Here is a 15,139-nt window from a genome sequence, read left to right as displayed (position 1 = left end):
CGTGACTCACGCGCGCCCGCCCTACTCGCTCAGCGCGCTCCTGATTGGCTGAATTGAATGATTGATGTCGAGCGTGATTGGCCGCGAGCCGCAGGGGATGAGCTCACGTCATCTGATTGGACGAAAACGAAGTGTCCTAGTAACCGTCGCAATGACTCCGCAGCGGCCGCGGGGCGGTGGCCGGTGCGGCTCCGTATTCACGAAGCCGTGTACGCACTTTGCGTAGCGTGGGCGGCGGCGGCGCTATGGGGGCAGGGAGGCGCTGTGCGCATGCGCAGGTTGCGGCGCCGTTCTAGCACTTTCTGGCGCGCAGCCGCCTCAGGCCGCGGGGCCGTTAAAATGGCGGCCGCCATTTTGCCTCCCAGTTTTTACCTCAGTGCCCCGTTCGCGGTTGTCGTTGCCTTCAGGTCTGATTTACACCGTGTGAGACACAGCCACGTTATGACTTGTATCTGTATCTATGCTTGGATAACGATAACCCGACTGTTTATGAGGGCAGGGTGAGGTGAGGAGGTAAGCAGGAGATGAAGGATGTTGTGAAGGGTTTTGCAGGAGGTAAAATAGCCTCTGGTTGTTGGCTTAACACAAATATATATAATACAAATTATATATATAATATAAATAATGGTGTGGGTGAAATTTTGGGCGTGTAAATAACATGAACCCTCAGAAATGCTGGAAGGAGCCCAGCAGCACTTGGAGCGGCCCCAGAGGCACCTGGACAACCATGGAGAGACTGGGATGAGCCTCAGAGCATCAGGAGGAACATGGGAGCTGCCCCACAGCACACAGAGGCCTTGGGAAAGCCCTGTGCAAAGTACAGAGGTGCCCAGACAGGACTAGGAAGGCACACATCCTGCTCGTCCTCCACATACCTGAAGGTAGGAGGCTTCACTGTAAGATAGCTGAGTAATGTAAAGGCATCAGGGTCCAGATTTGTCCCACGTAATTAAAGGCGTGACGTTGAGTTAAATTGATAACTCTAGGCTGCATCCATGCCGGAGTTGGTGGAAGGGGTTGGTTCAGCTCACTCCAGCTCTGGAGAGCGTTCTGACTGCACCTTTCTTTTGCACATAAAGGTGTATGGGGGAACAAAATCCCAAATGTCTCTGTCTTATACAAATATCAAAGGCAGCTGGGATCAGTCTGGACCAGACTCGCTCAAGATTTCATGCAGCTGTGCAATAATCAGCAAAGACAGCTTTTCCTCCAGGATGTCATGTCATATCTGCAGAGTAAGATAAAAAATGAAGACTGCCTTCTTTCTGATTCAAAAGATAGAAGGGAGCTTCATCTTGCCTGTGTTTTGCTCTGCTGTCTAGGAAAGTATATTCAGCACAAATTAAATTATCATCAAGGCCTGCTCAGAGCAGCATTAGCAAGATGCTGTGCTCATAAATCACAGAGGACTGTAAAAACAGGCTGGGGGGGGGCAATGCAGGGCTGGGAGGAGGTTGCTGGTACAAATGCTGCTGCATTTCCTGCAGATAGAGGCTTCTCTTTCAGTCAGAAGGCAGAGGGCTGCGCATTAGTGGCAAAGGTCTGTTTCCTCCCTGCATTAGAAATTATGAGCCTCTGCAGCCTGTGCTTCTGCCAGCTTACACTTATGGTTCAGCTCTCTCTGCCTTCAGTGTTTGGGAAGCTGATCAGCAATGTGTAGAGTGAGAAATGGTTACCACCCCCAGCATTCACGATGGCAGCCAAGGAGTGGAATTACTCTGCACTGTTCAGACTTTGGATCCCCATCCCCAACATGCAGGCAGGATCACACCCAATGGAGGGGGTGATGATACCCCATGGGGTAGCTACAGCTTTGCTCCTGTGATCGAGTCCATTTGGAGGTTCCCCTGGGAGGTTCAGCCACCTGAATATCCGTGGGTTAGGAAGCGTTTCACACTGATCATGCAACATTTATTTTTGCTATTTCTGTTCCACTCAGCCAGTACTTCAGTACCTCGCTACGTGCAGATCTGCAGGAAATGACAATTCTATTTTAAAGACTTCTGCATTTTTTAACTTCAAGTAAAATGCCAGTTTTTCTAAGCTGGCTCTGAGAAGGAACACAGGAATCTCCATGGAGCTCTGCTGGAGCTGCAGACCATCTCAGCCCTGTGACTTCTAATGCTCTGGCAGCCCAGCAGTTATTGCTACCAGAAGGTGAGCTGGCAAGAAGTGAAGCTGCTGTGTGCCAGAACCTTGTCTGACATGAAGCGTTCCTTCAAAGGCAAATCATCTGCACTAAGCTGACAGTTCTGCAAGTCCTGGGAGGAAGAAAACACAAATTCTATGGCCCTGCATGAACAAAATGATGAAGTGCATTCTTCAGTGTTCTTGGTTTTGTGGACTTTATGTGCAAAGGAGCTGCTGCAGATTCCCAAGGCAGGGAAGGAGGAACATTGCAAGGTCATAGGAATAGCATGGAAAGGGACAGTTTGACCAGCTGGGTGGGGAAAGGTGTCTCCCACATCGAGTCTTTTATTGAAGATGTCTGGTTTAACTGGGGTTTGGTTTCTTTGGAAGCTCTCATCAAAACTTAATGCAAGTGACTTCTCCTCATTTAGATGCTTCTGAATTTCCCATCAGTTCAGTTTGCTGTATGAATTAATGACTAAAACAGGGATGCTAAAAAACATTAGAGGCCACTATTGCCAGGTCAAAGGCCTGTGTTTAATCCAGAGGAAGGCAGAGCAGTTCAAACTAAGTTAAAACTAAGCTGAAAGCTGCATTTCTATTTTTGTTAACTCTGTTTAGTTACCGATATTAACTGCCTGTTTACATCTCCCTCGTGCTTTAAATGAGTGAACTTTGAACGCTGCTCCCATGTTTTCTCATTCAGTTCCATTGCAGTGCAGTGCCCATAGATAAGCACTGTACATATCACCTTTCACTCTGCGGATCTCCTGTAGATGGTTTGCAGTGCGGAGCAGTGACTGACTCAGCCATGAGGTGGCATATGGTGACACCCCCTGCTGCCATCAAAAATAACTCTTCCTTCACACACAAGTTGGTGTTATCATCCCTCTGTCTCTTCCCATCTCCTCTCCTCCATTCCCAGTGCACTCCTCTTCCTATTAGGGATCGTTCATTCTCCTTATTGCCCAAAGACCCTTCATCCATACACCATGCTATTGCCCCATCTCTCTGCATGGCAATCTTTTCCCACTAATGCTGCAGTTTCTTATATCACAGATTAGAGCTGCTTTTGCCTCCCACACGTAAAGAACTTCCACAGTGCAGCGTCTTTTATCTCTATCCACATCAGGAGGCTGCTCATCAAGTTTCCGGACGAGCCTGCTTGCTAATGGAGCTGATTTGCAGCGGGAGCAGCTACCGGCAGTTGGGATGTGCTGGGGTTGAAGGTCTCCATCCCTCTTGTGACTAATCCCCGTCATTGCAACTCGGGAGAAGAGCTTGTGCTCGCAGCGCTTATTGAAGAGCACCCTGCTGCAAGGAGGCTGTATCTCCTGGAGAGCATAGAGGAAAGCAGGTCAGAGACTTGTCGTCTGCATGGAAACCACACATGGGAGTGACTTGATATGCTGCTCCAGCAAAGCCCTGAACGCTTTAATTCAGGCATCTACTTGACTGGATTTGATGGTGTTATAGAAAGACTTTTATTTTAAGATCGCTGTGGCAAAAATCTGTTTTGCTGATCCCGGTTTTAATTTGGACTTGTTCTACTAATAGCAAACTTCAGTGTGTTCTGAATTAGCTCTTGCAGTAGGAGTGTTAATCCATGAGGTAGGACATAAACATCATATGGCTTTCTACTTTACTGGGAGATAATCTGCTACATGATCATAGGCATGGTATAGGAATAGCATTTAAAATGTGCAGATTGACTTCCAAATTCAGCCATCCTGAAAGTCATTCCTCTCATCTTTTGCTGACCTCGCTCCATCAGTTGTCTTCAATCTCTAGTAATTTCACTGTTCCAGCTGTGCCAAACAACTGGAATGAGCCCAAGTGCTACAGCACCTGGTGCCCTTCTTTGTTTCCTTGAAACAATGTTCTTCATGATGACACAGTATCTGGAAGAGAGCAACAGTTACAGTCCTCGTGTTACATGGGAAGCCAGAGTTCAGCCATCGGGACCAGTTTAGCAAAGCTCTCGCAGGTGCCATTTTCCCTGATTTTCTCATCACTTGCCAAGATGACCTGTGAGTACAGAGCCCACATCTGTGAAATCCTGCTGTGCTGATTCACCCATACGTACCCTGTGAAATATCTCTATCTCATTTATCTACAGCATCGTATAAAGCCAAACATTGAGAGAGAGATTAGGACTCACCTTATGTCCTTCTCCCACAGTCCCAGGGAGCTGGGTGTCTCAGAACAGGGAGAAGGGGGCAGCTCTGGTCCTGTTGTGCTGGACATGGTACTGCAGAACTGCACGGCATTGAACCATTATTTCTCTGTGTAGTAATTCATTGGTACAGTCTGCTGGGATGGATTGGCTGGGATCCTTTGATGCTTTGAAAATACTATAAACTGGAAGAAAGACAAGGAGCTAATATACTCCTACAAACATGCTGACATGAAGTTTAAGCTACTCTGTCAGCAGCAGGTCAGCCAACCTATTGTGTTTCTGGAGCTTTGGGTTTCTTATGGATACTTGCTGACAGCAGCAGAACTGCATTGACAATGAAGACATTACCTGCCAGAAGATCTCTCCCAGGGCTCAGCCCATAGTGAGAAAGGAGGGCTTCCCTTTATTGGCTTCCTTTCTTCTTGTAAGTTCCCAATTTTGCATTTTATTATTTTTATGGCTGAAAACCCACTTCAGGGCTTTTAAAATACCAATCTGTCTTAGTGTCTAATGAAGACACCTGTAATTGTTTATTTCTGCTGGGTAGCACTTTTAGTACTGCCTGTTTGAAGCCTGGTTTACCCTGGCTGCTGGGGCTGCCTATTGCAATAAGCAGAACGGTCATTATATGAGAACGAATTTGTCTACTCTCATCTGGTAAGACAACATACAAGCCATCCCTACAGCTGAAGACAGCAGTGGCTGTATTTGGAAGAAGAGTGGCGGCAAAGGAGACAGTAGAGCTACCAGTGGTGCATGGTCGCTGTTTTATGATTGCATTTCTGGAAGCAGGAGAATTGAAGTCTTGAGGATTTCCCCTGTGCTGCTGACTCCCTGATAACCTCAGTTCTTCTTCTGTGCAGGCTTGTCTGAGTCCCTCCTCTTCCTTCTTCAGATGGTTTGAGCAAAGAACACATCAAAGTTGTTGACGTGTTTCTCATCAACAAAACACCAGCAGCCAAGTTATCTAAAGCCATTTTCTGCCTCCCTGCCACTGGGAAGAAAGTGCCTTCAGGGGTTCTCATTGTGTACCCCAGGAGTACACAGCATAACTCCTGAGTAAACAGAGGCACAGTCAGCATCCCCCGTCCTCACCTCTGAAACAGTTTGTATTCACAATAAAACCCCTGCTTTGATCTCCTCCCAAGAATAACACAGACAGTCTATTCAAACATCTTTAATAACATGATATAATTAAAAATATCTAACCTGCAACTCAAAGAAATGAATATGAAGCTTGTTTCAGTCTGTTTCCACACCCCTCCAAACTTGACTGACAGGTTCCAAACCTTCATTAGTTGGCCTGAAAATTTATGAACACACCAATATTAATAGGTGGGGGTGGGAGGGGTGTGTTGTCCTATATGTGAATTAGGAACACAAGGCATTCATAACCAGGTTTGAAAGGATTTGGGTGCCATAGGAGCTTTAAATATCCTGCAAGGCAAATCGCTGCATCTATGAGCATTTAAACTTCTGTTTAAAGTGGTCTGCAGTGAGTTGAAGGCATTTGTGCCTTGGGCTTTAAACAACGTGTGTGTTTCAGTCTCTGAAGCATTCTGAGAGGTGAACTCTAAGTGCTTTAGTCAAAGGTCAGCATTTCTCTGGATCCATATATATTATTTTCTTCACAATAATATGGAGAATTGTACAGCAGCTCCTGTTAGAAGAACAGGGCAGACTAGAGAAGCTGGAATGGCTGCTAAGTCCCAGAGGAATCCTGAATGTTGGTCTGTAAAGTGGATTCTGACACAAAAGTTGTTTGGCTGACAACTGGGAAAGCTGCTGTTCCTAAGTCTGTTCTTGCCTGAAGGACACTGTCAGGTATCACGTTCCAGGGGTAGAGAGACAAGCAGCTCAGTGCAAATGAGTGAGCTGGTGTAGCTCTGGCCATCATACACCCAATATTAAGTGTGAGATTAAATATCTTAATATAAATCCTGGTTGAAGTGTTTAAATCGACAGTTTTAACCCTGAATTACTATGGTTGTCAGATCAGCTGTGGGAGCACATGTGAGAGTAATTCAGCTGTACTTCTGGAAGGGGTGAAGCTTGACTCCACCTCCTCTAGACCTCATTTAAGGGCTGACCACCACTAAGGCAGCATCTCTTGGAGATTGCTTCTTGGTGGACATTGCCTCAGTGGTTCCTAGCATACCAAAGGCTTCCATGTGGGTGAGTTTTTCTTGTAAAAAACCTTTTAGATATTTACTACCATCTTTTCATTATTGTCACCATACGCACAAGTAATTGCAGTTGCAGCTCAAGCAAGATCTGTGCAAGCTAGTCTCATTTAGAGAACGTATAGCTTCTCATCCACAGTGATCCTCAGGCTTCCTGCATGGCAGAATCTGTTTTCTCAGTGTACTGTAGTGCAACTGGTTGCAAGCTGAAATGAGGTACTGAGACTCTCGAGTCCTCCAGGGAAACCATTTGCATCCTCCGGTGATTTTTCACCTGTGTATATTTTTGTATATACTCTGTTAGCTGCCCTCTGGCAAGAGTATCTAGTCCTGGAATAAGTCAGTTGTCATCAAAAACGCTGCTGTTCCTGTTACTGCGGCTGTTCTCCTTGACCATCACTCGGTATGAGATGCGCATGAACGAGCCAGTGAGCAGCACCACGAAGAGGATGAGGAGCAAAGACCAGACACCTGGGTCAATGCCCTTGAGGAAGCTTGGGCTGTCCTGAGGGATGGTGTTGGTCAGACTCAGCAGGTATCCAAGAGTCCAGACAGATGATGTGTCACCAATCTATTGACAGGGAAAGAGATCAGAAGAGAAACTGTGTAGAACAGCTGTGCTTCTGTGAATAGGCCTAAGACCTTGTATGCTTTAATTGAGACTGACCCAAGGGTTAGGTTTGAAATGAGCAGCTCTTCCTCTCTTAGGGCTCCAAGTGCACTGATACCTCTTAATTGCCCCAAACAGCATCACCTGAGGTTTCCAATCACCCCCTTCGCTGACTGCCCTTGGAGATCCATTTAAGCTCCACCCTGGGCAGCTGTTTTGTTTCTGAGCTGAGATGTACCTGTGTGCTGTTTTTACTCCTGCTCTCTGCCTGATTTTTCCCTGCTGGATCTCTGTTGTAAGTAGTTTTGGTTGTGACCCTATTGGCCGAATGAATCTTAGACTGATGTTGTAGGATGCTTGTTTCTGGCTTTTCAGTTTGAGTTTGCTGGAAGGACCCTGGACTTAACCTATTACTTTGCTTTTGGCTGGTGATCCCTACGTGGCTGACTGAACTGCTATTACTGACGTTGCCCTGCTTGAATATGAGGGGAATCCCACTTTTGTTAGTGAGCTGAGAAATTTAGGAGTAAGCTTTCTTTTGTTTTGTCAATAAAATCCTGCTTTCTTTAGGAGCTCCAGATCCTGGAGCAGCTGCCTTCACCAACTGTAAAGCATGACTGGTTTAAAGGTGACTACAGATGTACTGCAGAATTTTTTGGCTTAGGAAATATTATCAAAGCTTTGTCTTAAGTGGTGATGAAGAAATCTTCTTTCACTTCTTGGATGTGGATTCCTAAAGATAATATTGCTTCAAATAAGGTTCTGACCCATCTGTTTTACATGAGTGGAATCCCTGCCTCTCTGACATCCTTTTTCTTGCTTATAACAAATGTGAACTTTTATTTTGTGAAAATACCTTTTTGGGGAAACCTTGTTGGTCAGGTCTTGTAACACTGCAAACAGTCTGGCTTTACTGAAATCATCTCACCCTTACAGCTGGATGTATCATACAGTAGATAACTGACCTGGAACGCAGCCTGAATGGACTGATTGAAGTCAGAAATGTATCCCTTTGTGCTGAGCTGAAAGATGAAGGCAGATACAGTGCAGTAATCAGCAAGTGCATCCAGGCTTGTCTGGGACTCCTTGACCAGCTGGTGTTGTTTCCAAAGGAAGAATGAAAGGAGAGGGGGGAAAAAAGTAAATATTCAATAGTTAGATTTCAGGGAAGATCAAAATGATGTGCAGGAGTGAGTAGACAGGCTTCCTGTTCACTCCTTTATGTGCAGTATAAGGTATTTTGGCTTCTCATGTGAATAAATGTAAGTGTACCAAGAGTAGCCGTTGAGATTGGAGAGGAAAGAAAATAAGTCTATGATTTCTGACTGTTAGTTTTGACTCACATGGGCTTTGTCCAAAAGGTTCCTGTCTTCCCACTACCCCTGTACAATAAATTAGTCCATTTACCTCCTTGACAGACATCTCACAAAGCTTGTTGACTGCCTGACCCAAGTCAGGAGACGGTGCGGTTTTCCTCAGGAAGTCCATGGCCTCAGAAATCACCTACAATGGCAGCAAAAACAATTGTTACTTCCTCCCCCTGGATGCCTCCTGAAATTCACTGTCTTTGGGATCTTGCTTAACATCCTAATGATAGACCCAAGGTTTCTGATACAAATGTATGGTGGAGCATCCTGGAGGTCTACTCAAAGTGGGAATGGATCTTTTGTTTCACTAAGGACTTGGTATAGGAGGACCTGCTCAGCACAGCTCCCTTCTTGCCCTATCCCTGCTGGATCATGTGAGCGCCTTTATGGCTCAGTGGAGCCCCAGAGTCTGACAAGCAGACACTGCTGGAAGGATGGAATGAAAAGGTTTTTTCATTGCTCTTGGTGGGAAGCCTGTGGTTCTTATTTGAATGTCTGTCTACAGTGATGGGGAGAGGGCAGGAGTGCTTGTATGGCACTGAGCAGAGCACTGGCCCACTTGCCTAGTAGAAGATGCTGTGGCTGTTCCCTCTGTATTCATTAATGACTGAGCTGGTCCCATTTCTTGTGTTTCCAGCACTAATTGCCTACCCCAGAGTAAATGAGAACCCACCAGAAACCTGGTTTGGAGGAGCTTGTCAGCACTTTTGGGGGAATTATTGAAGAAGCTGCAGGAAGAGGAAGAATTGAGCAGGCTTTGCACAAGTCTCATGCAGGCAGTGGGATTGCTGGTGCCGGTGATGTTGAAGACCTGGTCAGGGTTGGGGATATCCAGTGTGTCATCACTGACAGCACAGGGCCTTGTGTGCACTGAGTTCCACTGCACTTCCTGGGAGTAGCTGAGGGGCCAGCAGGGGTTAGGCACGGTTTTAGAACTTCTTTGTTCCTAGAGAGAGAATAAAACAAGGGCACAGGTAGTGAAGGAGGTTGGCATCCCAAGGCTTGGGACCACTCTCTACTAAAGACATGGACTGACATTTTGCCTATAAACAGCTGCGCCTTATGCAACTGTCATTTGGGGCAAAGGGTTGATATAATAACCAGGAACCTTCCAAGAGCCCTTTTGGCAGATACTCACTTGTATGAGTGTGGAGAGCAGCCTGCTGCGGAGCTGGTCTGTGCCATGGCAGGGACAGTGATGGGTGTACACTGTGTGTGTCTGCTCATACAGCTGCAGCCTCACTCCCTCCTTGGGTATTTGGTTCCCTTCTTCTACCTTGGAAGTGAGCTGTGTTGAGGTTCCTCCTATGGACAGGACTCCTGCCATCCCGTTTGTGGAGGGGACCATTTGTCCTCGCCAGTCGTACTGACCCAAGAAGAAACAGAGAAAAGTAATTCTTAAGACTACTTAAGACCTTACTTCAACTCATTTTTAACCATATCACATCACGTTCCCCAGCCGGCTGGTGCTGGATATAACCTGCCTCCTCTAAAGATCCTTTACCTTGAAGAAGTTCTCCAGAACGTAGTTAACAGCAACCCAGTTGAATGCTTCCTTATCTGGGCTGGACAAGATTTGTACCCCCTGAAAGTCAAAGGGGGATGACTTCAGGGCCACGGTCAGGGCTGCAAGGAGATCATCAGAGCGAGTGGGATGGCTGAGGCTAGATAGAAAAGAAAAAGAAAGCTCTCTTGTGGTGTGGTCACAGTCATGCTGTACACCCTTCGAGTGCATGGGGAGCTGAAGGTTTACCTGACCAGCGAGTTAGGGGTGAAACATGATAGAGCAAACAGGGTGAGATTCATTTACAGAATGATCCATGTGATGTGTGCTGGTCTCTGGGTGTGGGTTTGCAACATGCACTCACTTCAGCTGCATTATGCTGGTGGCTGCTCCCAGGTACAGGGGAGTCTGGCTGTGCTGCTCTGCCGGGATCTTGCTCTGGGCCCAGTTCAAACATGTATCCAGGCTCTTTTCTACTTTCTGAGGAGAATCTGAGTAGTTCGAGATTTCTGGACCTGAGGATCAGGGGAAAGAATGGAATTTTCTATGGGAATATGTGGGAGAAGTGAGAGTTGTTATTAGAGAGCTTCCAGGACATGCATAAAGACAGCGCTCTTTACAGGTGGAACAAGGGAGTTCTTCCTGTTCTTCCATCTTGTTCTTCTGGGAGCAAAATGGTAAACATGGGAATGCCAGTTTGCATTGACCTAACCCCAGCTATACTGCTAAGATATATTGTGAGTGACCGTGAATCAGATCCATGGCTGCTGCAACAGCTGAGGCTTTCTCAGCCCACAGAGAGGAATAAGTGTGGCTTTGACTGCTATAAATGATGAGCAAAACGCCATGCAGACAGTGCTGAAACTGATGTCAATCCTTCCCCCAGCCACTTCCTTCTGTGTTGGCAGAGATAGTTTCTGAACCCTCAGCCTACAAGCAGGGCACCTCTGCTCTAGAGGAAGCTGGTGCTGTGCACAGGGAAGCTGCATGCAAGCCCTGACGAGTCTTGCCAGCACATTTCAATGTGGCTTTAAGTGTTGGTTTTAAAGTACTACCCAGAAAGAGGCTTCCTTCCTCATCCTCTGCTCCTCTTGCCTTGTTGGCTATGGGTCTCCCTCCCATCAGTTTTGGTCTCTTAAGCCCTGCACAGAGCTGAGCTGCTGCTTGCCTATGGCCATGCAGACTGAGGACTGCCTCTCTCTTCTGGGAAGGAGACTTGCCTTGGTCTCTTCCTACTGCTGACAACTTGTTACAGCAGTTTCAAATAAGGCTTTGAACACTGAGCTACAGCTGCTTTTTTTTTTTTAACCCAGACTGTGTGACCATGGCAGTAATCAGAGGATACACAAGGTTTCAGAGAGACTTGTATTATTTGTATGTGGTTTGATTTGCTAGCAGTCTGCAAGAGCATCAACCCCCTGCTTGTTCTCTGGCTGCCTTGCTACTGAGAGCTCAGGGTTTCCCAGTATCCTGTGATAATCACAATTCAACATCAAAGCAAGACTGAGGGATTAAAAAAAAAAAAAGGAAGCCACCAAGCATTAAGGCATGAAACTCTTTTTGCTGGCATTTGTGGGGCTGATGTGTCTTAAACTAGTGAGGAACAGCCCAGTATTTTCCAAAATGTGACACTGAAAACTAAACTCATGCTTTTACTGTCAAACCCTGCACAGGAGGTTGGAATTGTCCTGCTTGGAGCACAGTGCAGAGGAAGGAGAAGTTGCCAGGAGTCACCCTGCAGCCAGGCCTGACTCTGTCGCTGCTCACCATCTCCCCAGGTAAGGAGCTCAGCAACCTCATCTTGATACAGGAGCTAAGGAAGTTGCAGTAATGGACCATGCATAGTTGTTTTTTTTTATTCTATTTCATGCTAATCCCAGAGACCAGCAAGCATGAATCTGGCACCTTACCTTGCACTGTACAGGAACTGCATTCTTTGATCACCCCGGTCTTGTTTGCCTTGGTAGTGGTCCACTGGTAGATGAACAGGATGGTGCGGGATGGGCTGGCATCCAGAACAATGCCGTACTGGAAAATGCCAAAAACATTTTGGTTAAATACCACTGAATGATCATTTCTTTGTTGTTGTGGGGTTGCCAGTGTGAGATTTCTCAATACTTTATGCACTGTTGTGTTCTCCTGTTGCATAGAAAGCCAAGAAGACCTTTCTTGGTCTCCTTGCAGTGCAGGGTCTGGACTGTTCAGGTGGCCCAGTATGGAGCCAGGAGTTGGGCACACTGGTCTTTGTGGGTTCATTCCAACTCAAAGTATTCTATGATGTTATACCAACTGAGCTGGAGTACCACACAGCCCATGCTCAAAACAGCCTTGGTGCTAACATAGGGTTTCACTTCTCTATCCCTGTCTGGGACACCTCCTACATAAGGAATCAGGGAGGTATGTGATAGTGTATGGCCTTACCTACATCTTGCACAGGAATATTCATAACTGTGTCTGAGTGGGAGGGGAAACCTTCAGAGAGGTTTGTGCTGTCAGAAAGGTTTTAGTAGAAAATGGAGCCTGGCTGCAGCCATGAGCACTGCCTGCACCCTTCTGGGAGCTTCCAGCCTCACTGGGCTCAGTGCTGGAGCTGGAGCCCAAGCAGAATGCAGAAGGACTACTGCAGTTCTACCCAAGCCTGCTGGCATCCTCCTACACGAGTGACAGCTCATATTTCTGGCAGGGATGTGTCAGCTGCTCTAGGAGAAGAGGAAACAAGTGGTCTTGGCAGAGAAGCTGGGATTTTTTTTCTCCCTCACAAAATGAGAGGCTGCTGCTGGAAGCGCAAGGGGTCACTGCATTGATGCCACAGATCAACGTCATTGAAGGACAGAGAGCTGCTGGGAACAACTTGGAGCAAGAAGATTTTTTAAAACCCAGTTCAGTCTGACAAGCATGAGGGCAGGCAGTGCCTCTAAACTTGCATGTTAACCTACTTCTAAACCACGTCATGCAACTGAGCTTATCTCAGTAGCTTTGCATCAAGAAGCACGAGCAGATCTAACTGCTGAATTGAGCAGGCTGAATATTTGCTTAAAATCAAGAGAGAGAGATAGAAGAAGAGAAGTAGGGAATAAAGCTCTACTGGCTTTCAAGACGGATGCAGCTCTTTCCCGGTGTTGAAGCTGTGGCTCCTCACTGCCTGCACCAAACATCACTGCTGAAGGATGGGTGATGGTCAGCCTGCTCCTTCCCTGAGCAGCTGGGCACTTGGTTTGTCTTTGGCTGGAAAAGCTCACAGCTCAACTGTTGTTCCAGGCTAGTAAGTCACTCAGTAGTGCAATGGATATAAAAAGCAACAATGCACCTGTTTGTAGATCAAATACCTGGCTTGCACCAGGGAGGAGCACAAGGAAACTGGCAGGTTCTCCCCGAGAAGCAGCCTTAGAGCTGAGGACATTGCCTGCTGCATATTGCCCTGCATGGCCTCCAGTTTGCCCACCCCTGGCAGAGACATTCGCTCTTACCTTGGTCCTGAGTGGAGCAATGGGCACATCTTTGGTGGAGACACAGAGCAGCACGATGCCTGTCAGTCCTGCCACGATCACCAGCCAGGGAGGAAGGAGCTCACGCCAAGACATGAAGCACTTTATCAGAGTGTGAAAGAGGAAGCAGAGGAGCAGCACAGAGCCCACATCTGACAGCAGCTGCTTTCGACAGGCTTTAAAAAGAGGAGAAAGGCGGGGCTGGGGCCAGACTCTGGCTGCAGCCCAACCCCAAGCCGCAGGACCATGAGAAGCACATGGGCTGAGCCACGCGTCCTTTGGCCAGCCATGCAGTTGGTGCAGCCGTGGCTTTGTACCATCCCTGAGCTCACTCAACAGCGCTGCAACCTCGAAACCGCCCTTGGCGATGGTGTTGAGGTAAACAAAAATGCTGGGTGAACACTGCCTGCTTTCTGCTTATTAAACAAACTCTCATCGCTTTGGTATTCCGTGCCTGGCAGTGCTAGAGAGAGCTGCCAAAATTAGAAGTCAGGAAACTCCTTGTAGCTGGGTTTCCTTTTCATCTGAGAGCTGCTCACGGCTCCACTGTGGGACTGGGGCACTCCCTGCAGCCTTTGTCTGTGAGGGGTGTTTTTGGCATAGTGGGACATCTATGTGTTTGGGTTTCCATGTGCATTAGGCTCTTGCCCTTTGCTATGGTGGCTGCTCAGGCCGTTTGTCCACTGGCTTTCATCACTTATTTTATCTCCTATGTAATTATAGGACAAGAGTGAATGGCTTCAAGCTGCACTAGGGGAGGTTCAGGTTGGATGTGAGAGAATTTCTTCTCGGGAAGCATTCAGGCATTGGAACAGGCTGCCCAGGCAGGTGGTGGAGTTGCTGTATCTGGAGGTGTTCAAGGAAAGGGGAGAGGTAATACTTAGGGACATGGTTTAGTGAGCAGTATTGGTGGTAGGGGGATGGTGGGACTGGATGATCTTAGAGGTTTTTCCAACCTTTATGATTTTGTGATAATCATGGAATAGTTTGAGTTGGAAGGGAAGCTTTAAGGGACACTTTAAGGCAATCTAGTCCAGCTCCCCTGCAATGAGCAGGGATACTCACAGCTCCTTGGAAACCATTTCCCCTTGTGCTATCAAACAGACCCAGCTAAGGAGTCTGTCCCCATTTTCTCACAGCCCTGTAGGTACTGACAGGTCACTCAGCTCTCCCCACGTCCTTCTCTTCTCTGGGCTGCCCAGCTCTCAGCCTGTCCTCACAGGGAGCTGTTCCATTCCTTGGTGCATTTTTGTGGCCCTCCTGTGGATGTGCCCCAACAGGTCCCTGTCTCTCATAACCACACCTACCTATTGCATATACATAGAATTATGTATGTACAAGGTTACATGATATATTTGAATCGCCTGAGCTCATTTGAGGCCTTCAGTGTTCAGGGAGGTGTCCCACTCTTTGGTTATCCATGGCTACAAGGACACCTCGTCCCTTCTGGCTGCCCACTGTCTTAATCTTGTTCCTCCTCTGGATGGCTGTTCTTGCTGTTCCTCATTCATGGCACTTGGATCTTTGAAGAGAAGTTCCATCTTGGGAAGGTTGTTTTTCCGAGATAAGGAAGACATCTGGAACTTAAAGCTGTGCTTCAGCCTTGAGCAGAATAGCTCAGCCAGACCAAAATGTTCAACAATCAGTTTCTGAGCCGTCACCCTTTGTAATATCGGGAAAT

General features: G+C 47.1%; 1 protein-coding gene and 2 long non-coding RNA genes across 4 annotated transcripts; 2 read left to right on the top strand and 1 right to left on the bottom strand.

Annotated features, from left to right (window-relative positions):
- The first annotated feature begins 328 nt into the window (after positions 1 to 328).
- LOC107321621 (uncharacterized) lies at positions 329 to 5,534 on the top strand. Its single transcript, XR_014936330.1, has 3 exons — positions 329 to 513; positions 671 to 881; positions 5,173 to 5,534. It is a non-coding gene; the product is annotated as an uncharacterized LOC107321621 (long non-coding RNA).
- Positions 5,471 to 13,872, bottom strand: LOC107321618 (ectonucleoside triphosphate diphosphohydrolase 2-like). 2 transcript variants are annotated; one of them, XM_015878687.3, is made up of 9 exons: positions 13,441 to 13,872; positions 11,884 to 12,001; positions 10,338 to 10,488; positions 9,974 to 10,133; positions 9,608 to 9,835; positions 9,143 to 9,415; positions 8,510 to 8,605; positions 8,068 to 8,196; positions 5,471 to 7,063 (listed from the first exon to the last, which is right to left on the bottom strand). In XM_015878687.3, exons 1-9 carry the CDS (start codon positions 13,552 to 13,554, stop codon positions 6,833 to 6,835), a joined length of 1,500 nt encoding a protein of 499 aa, XP_015734173.2. In that variant the 5' UTR covers positions 13,555 to 13,872; the 3' UTR covers positions 5,471 to 6,832. The 2 variants fall into 2 exon arrangements, with proteins under 2 accessions (XP_015734173.2, XP_085377661.1); XM_085521535.1 differs by having other exon boundaries at positions 10,223 to 10,488; positions 13,441 to 13,614.
- LOC146757471 (uncharacterized) lies at positions 13,700 to 14,963 on the top strand. The gene is made up of 3 exons (XR_014936331.1): positions 13,700 to 13,836; positions 14,182 to 14,331; positions 14,846 to 14,963. It is a non-coding gene; the product is annotated as an uncharacterized LOC146757471 (long non-coding RNA).
- Positions 14,964 to 15,139: the final 176 nt, after the last annotated feature.

Source organism: Coturnix japonica, chromosome 21, assembly GCF_054131305.1.
Source record: "Coturnix japonica strain WE chromosome 21, WE-NBRP24, whole genome shotgun sequence".
Taxonomy (NCBI): Eukaryota; Metazoa; Chordata; class Aves; order Galliformes; family Phasianidae; genus Coturnix; species Coturnix japonica.
The sequence above is the reverse complement of the archived record's forward strand: the minus strand, read 5'-3'. Positions and strand labels throughout refer to the sequence as shown.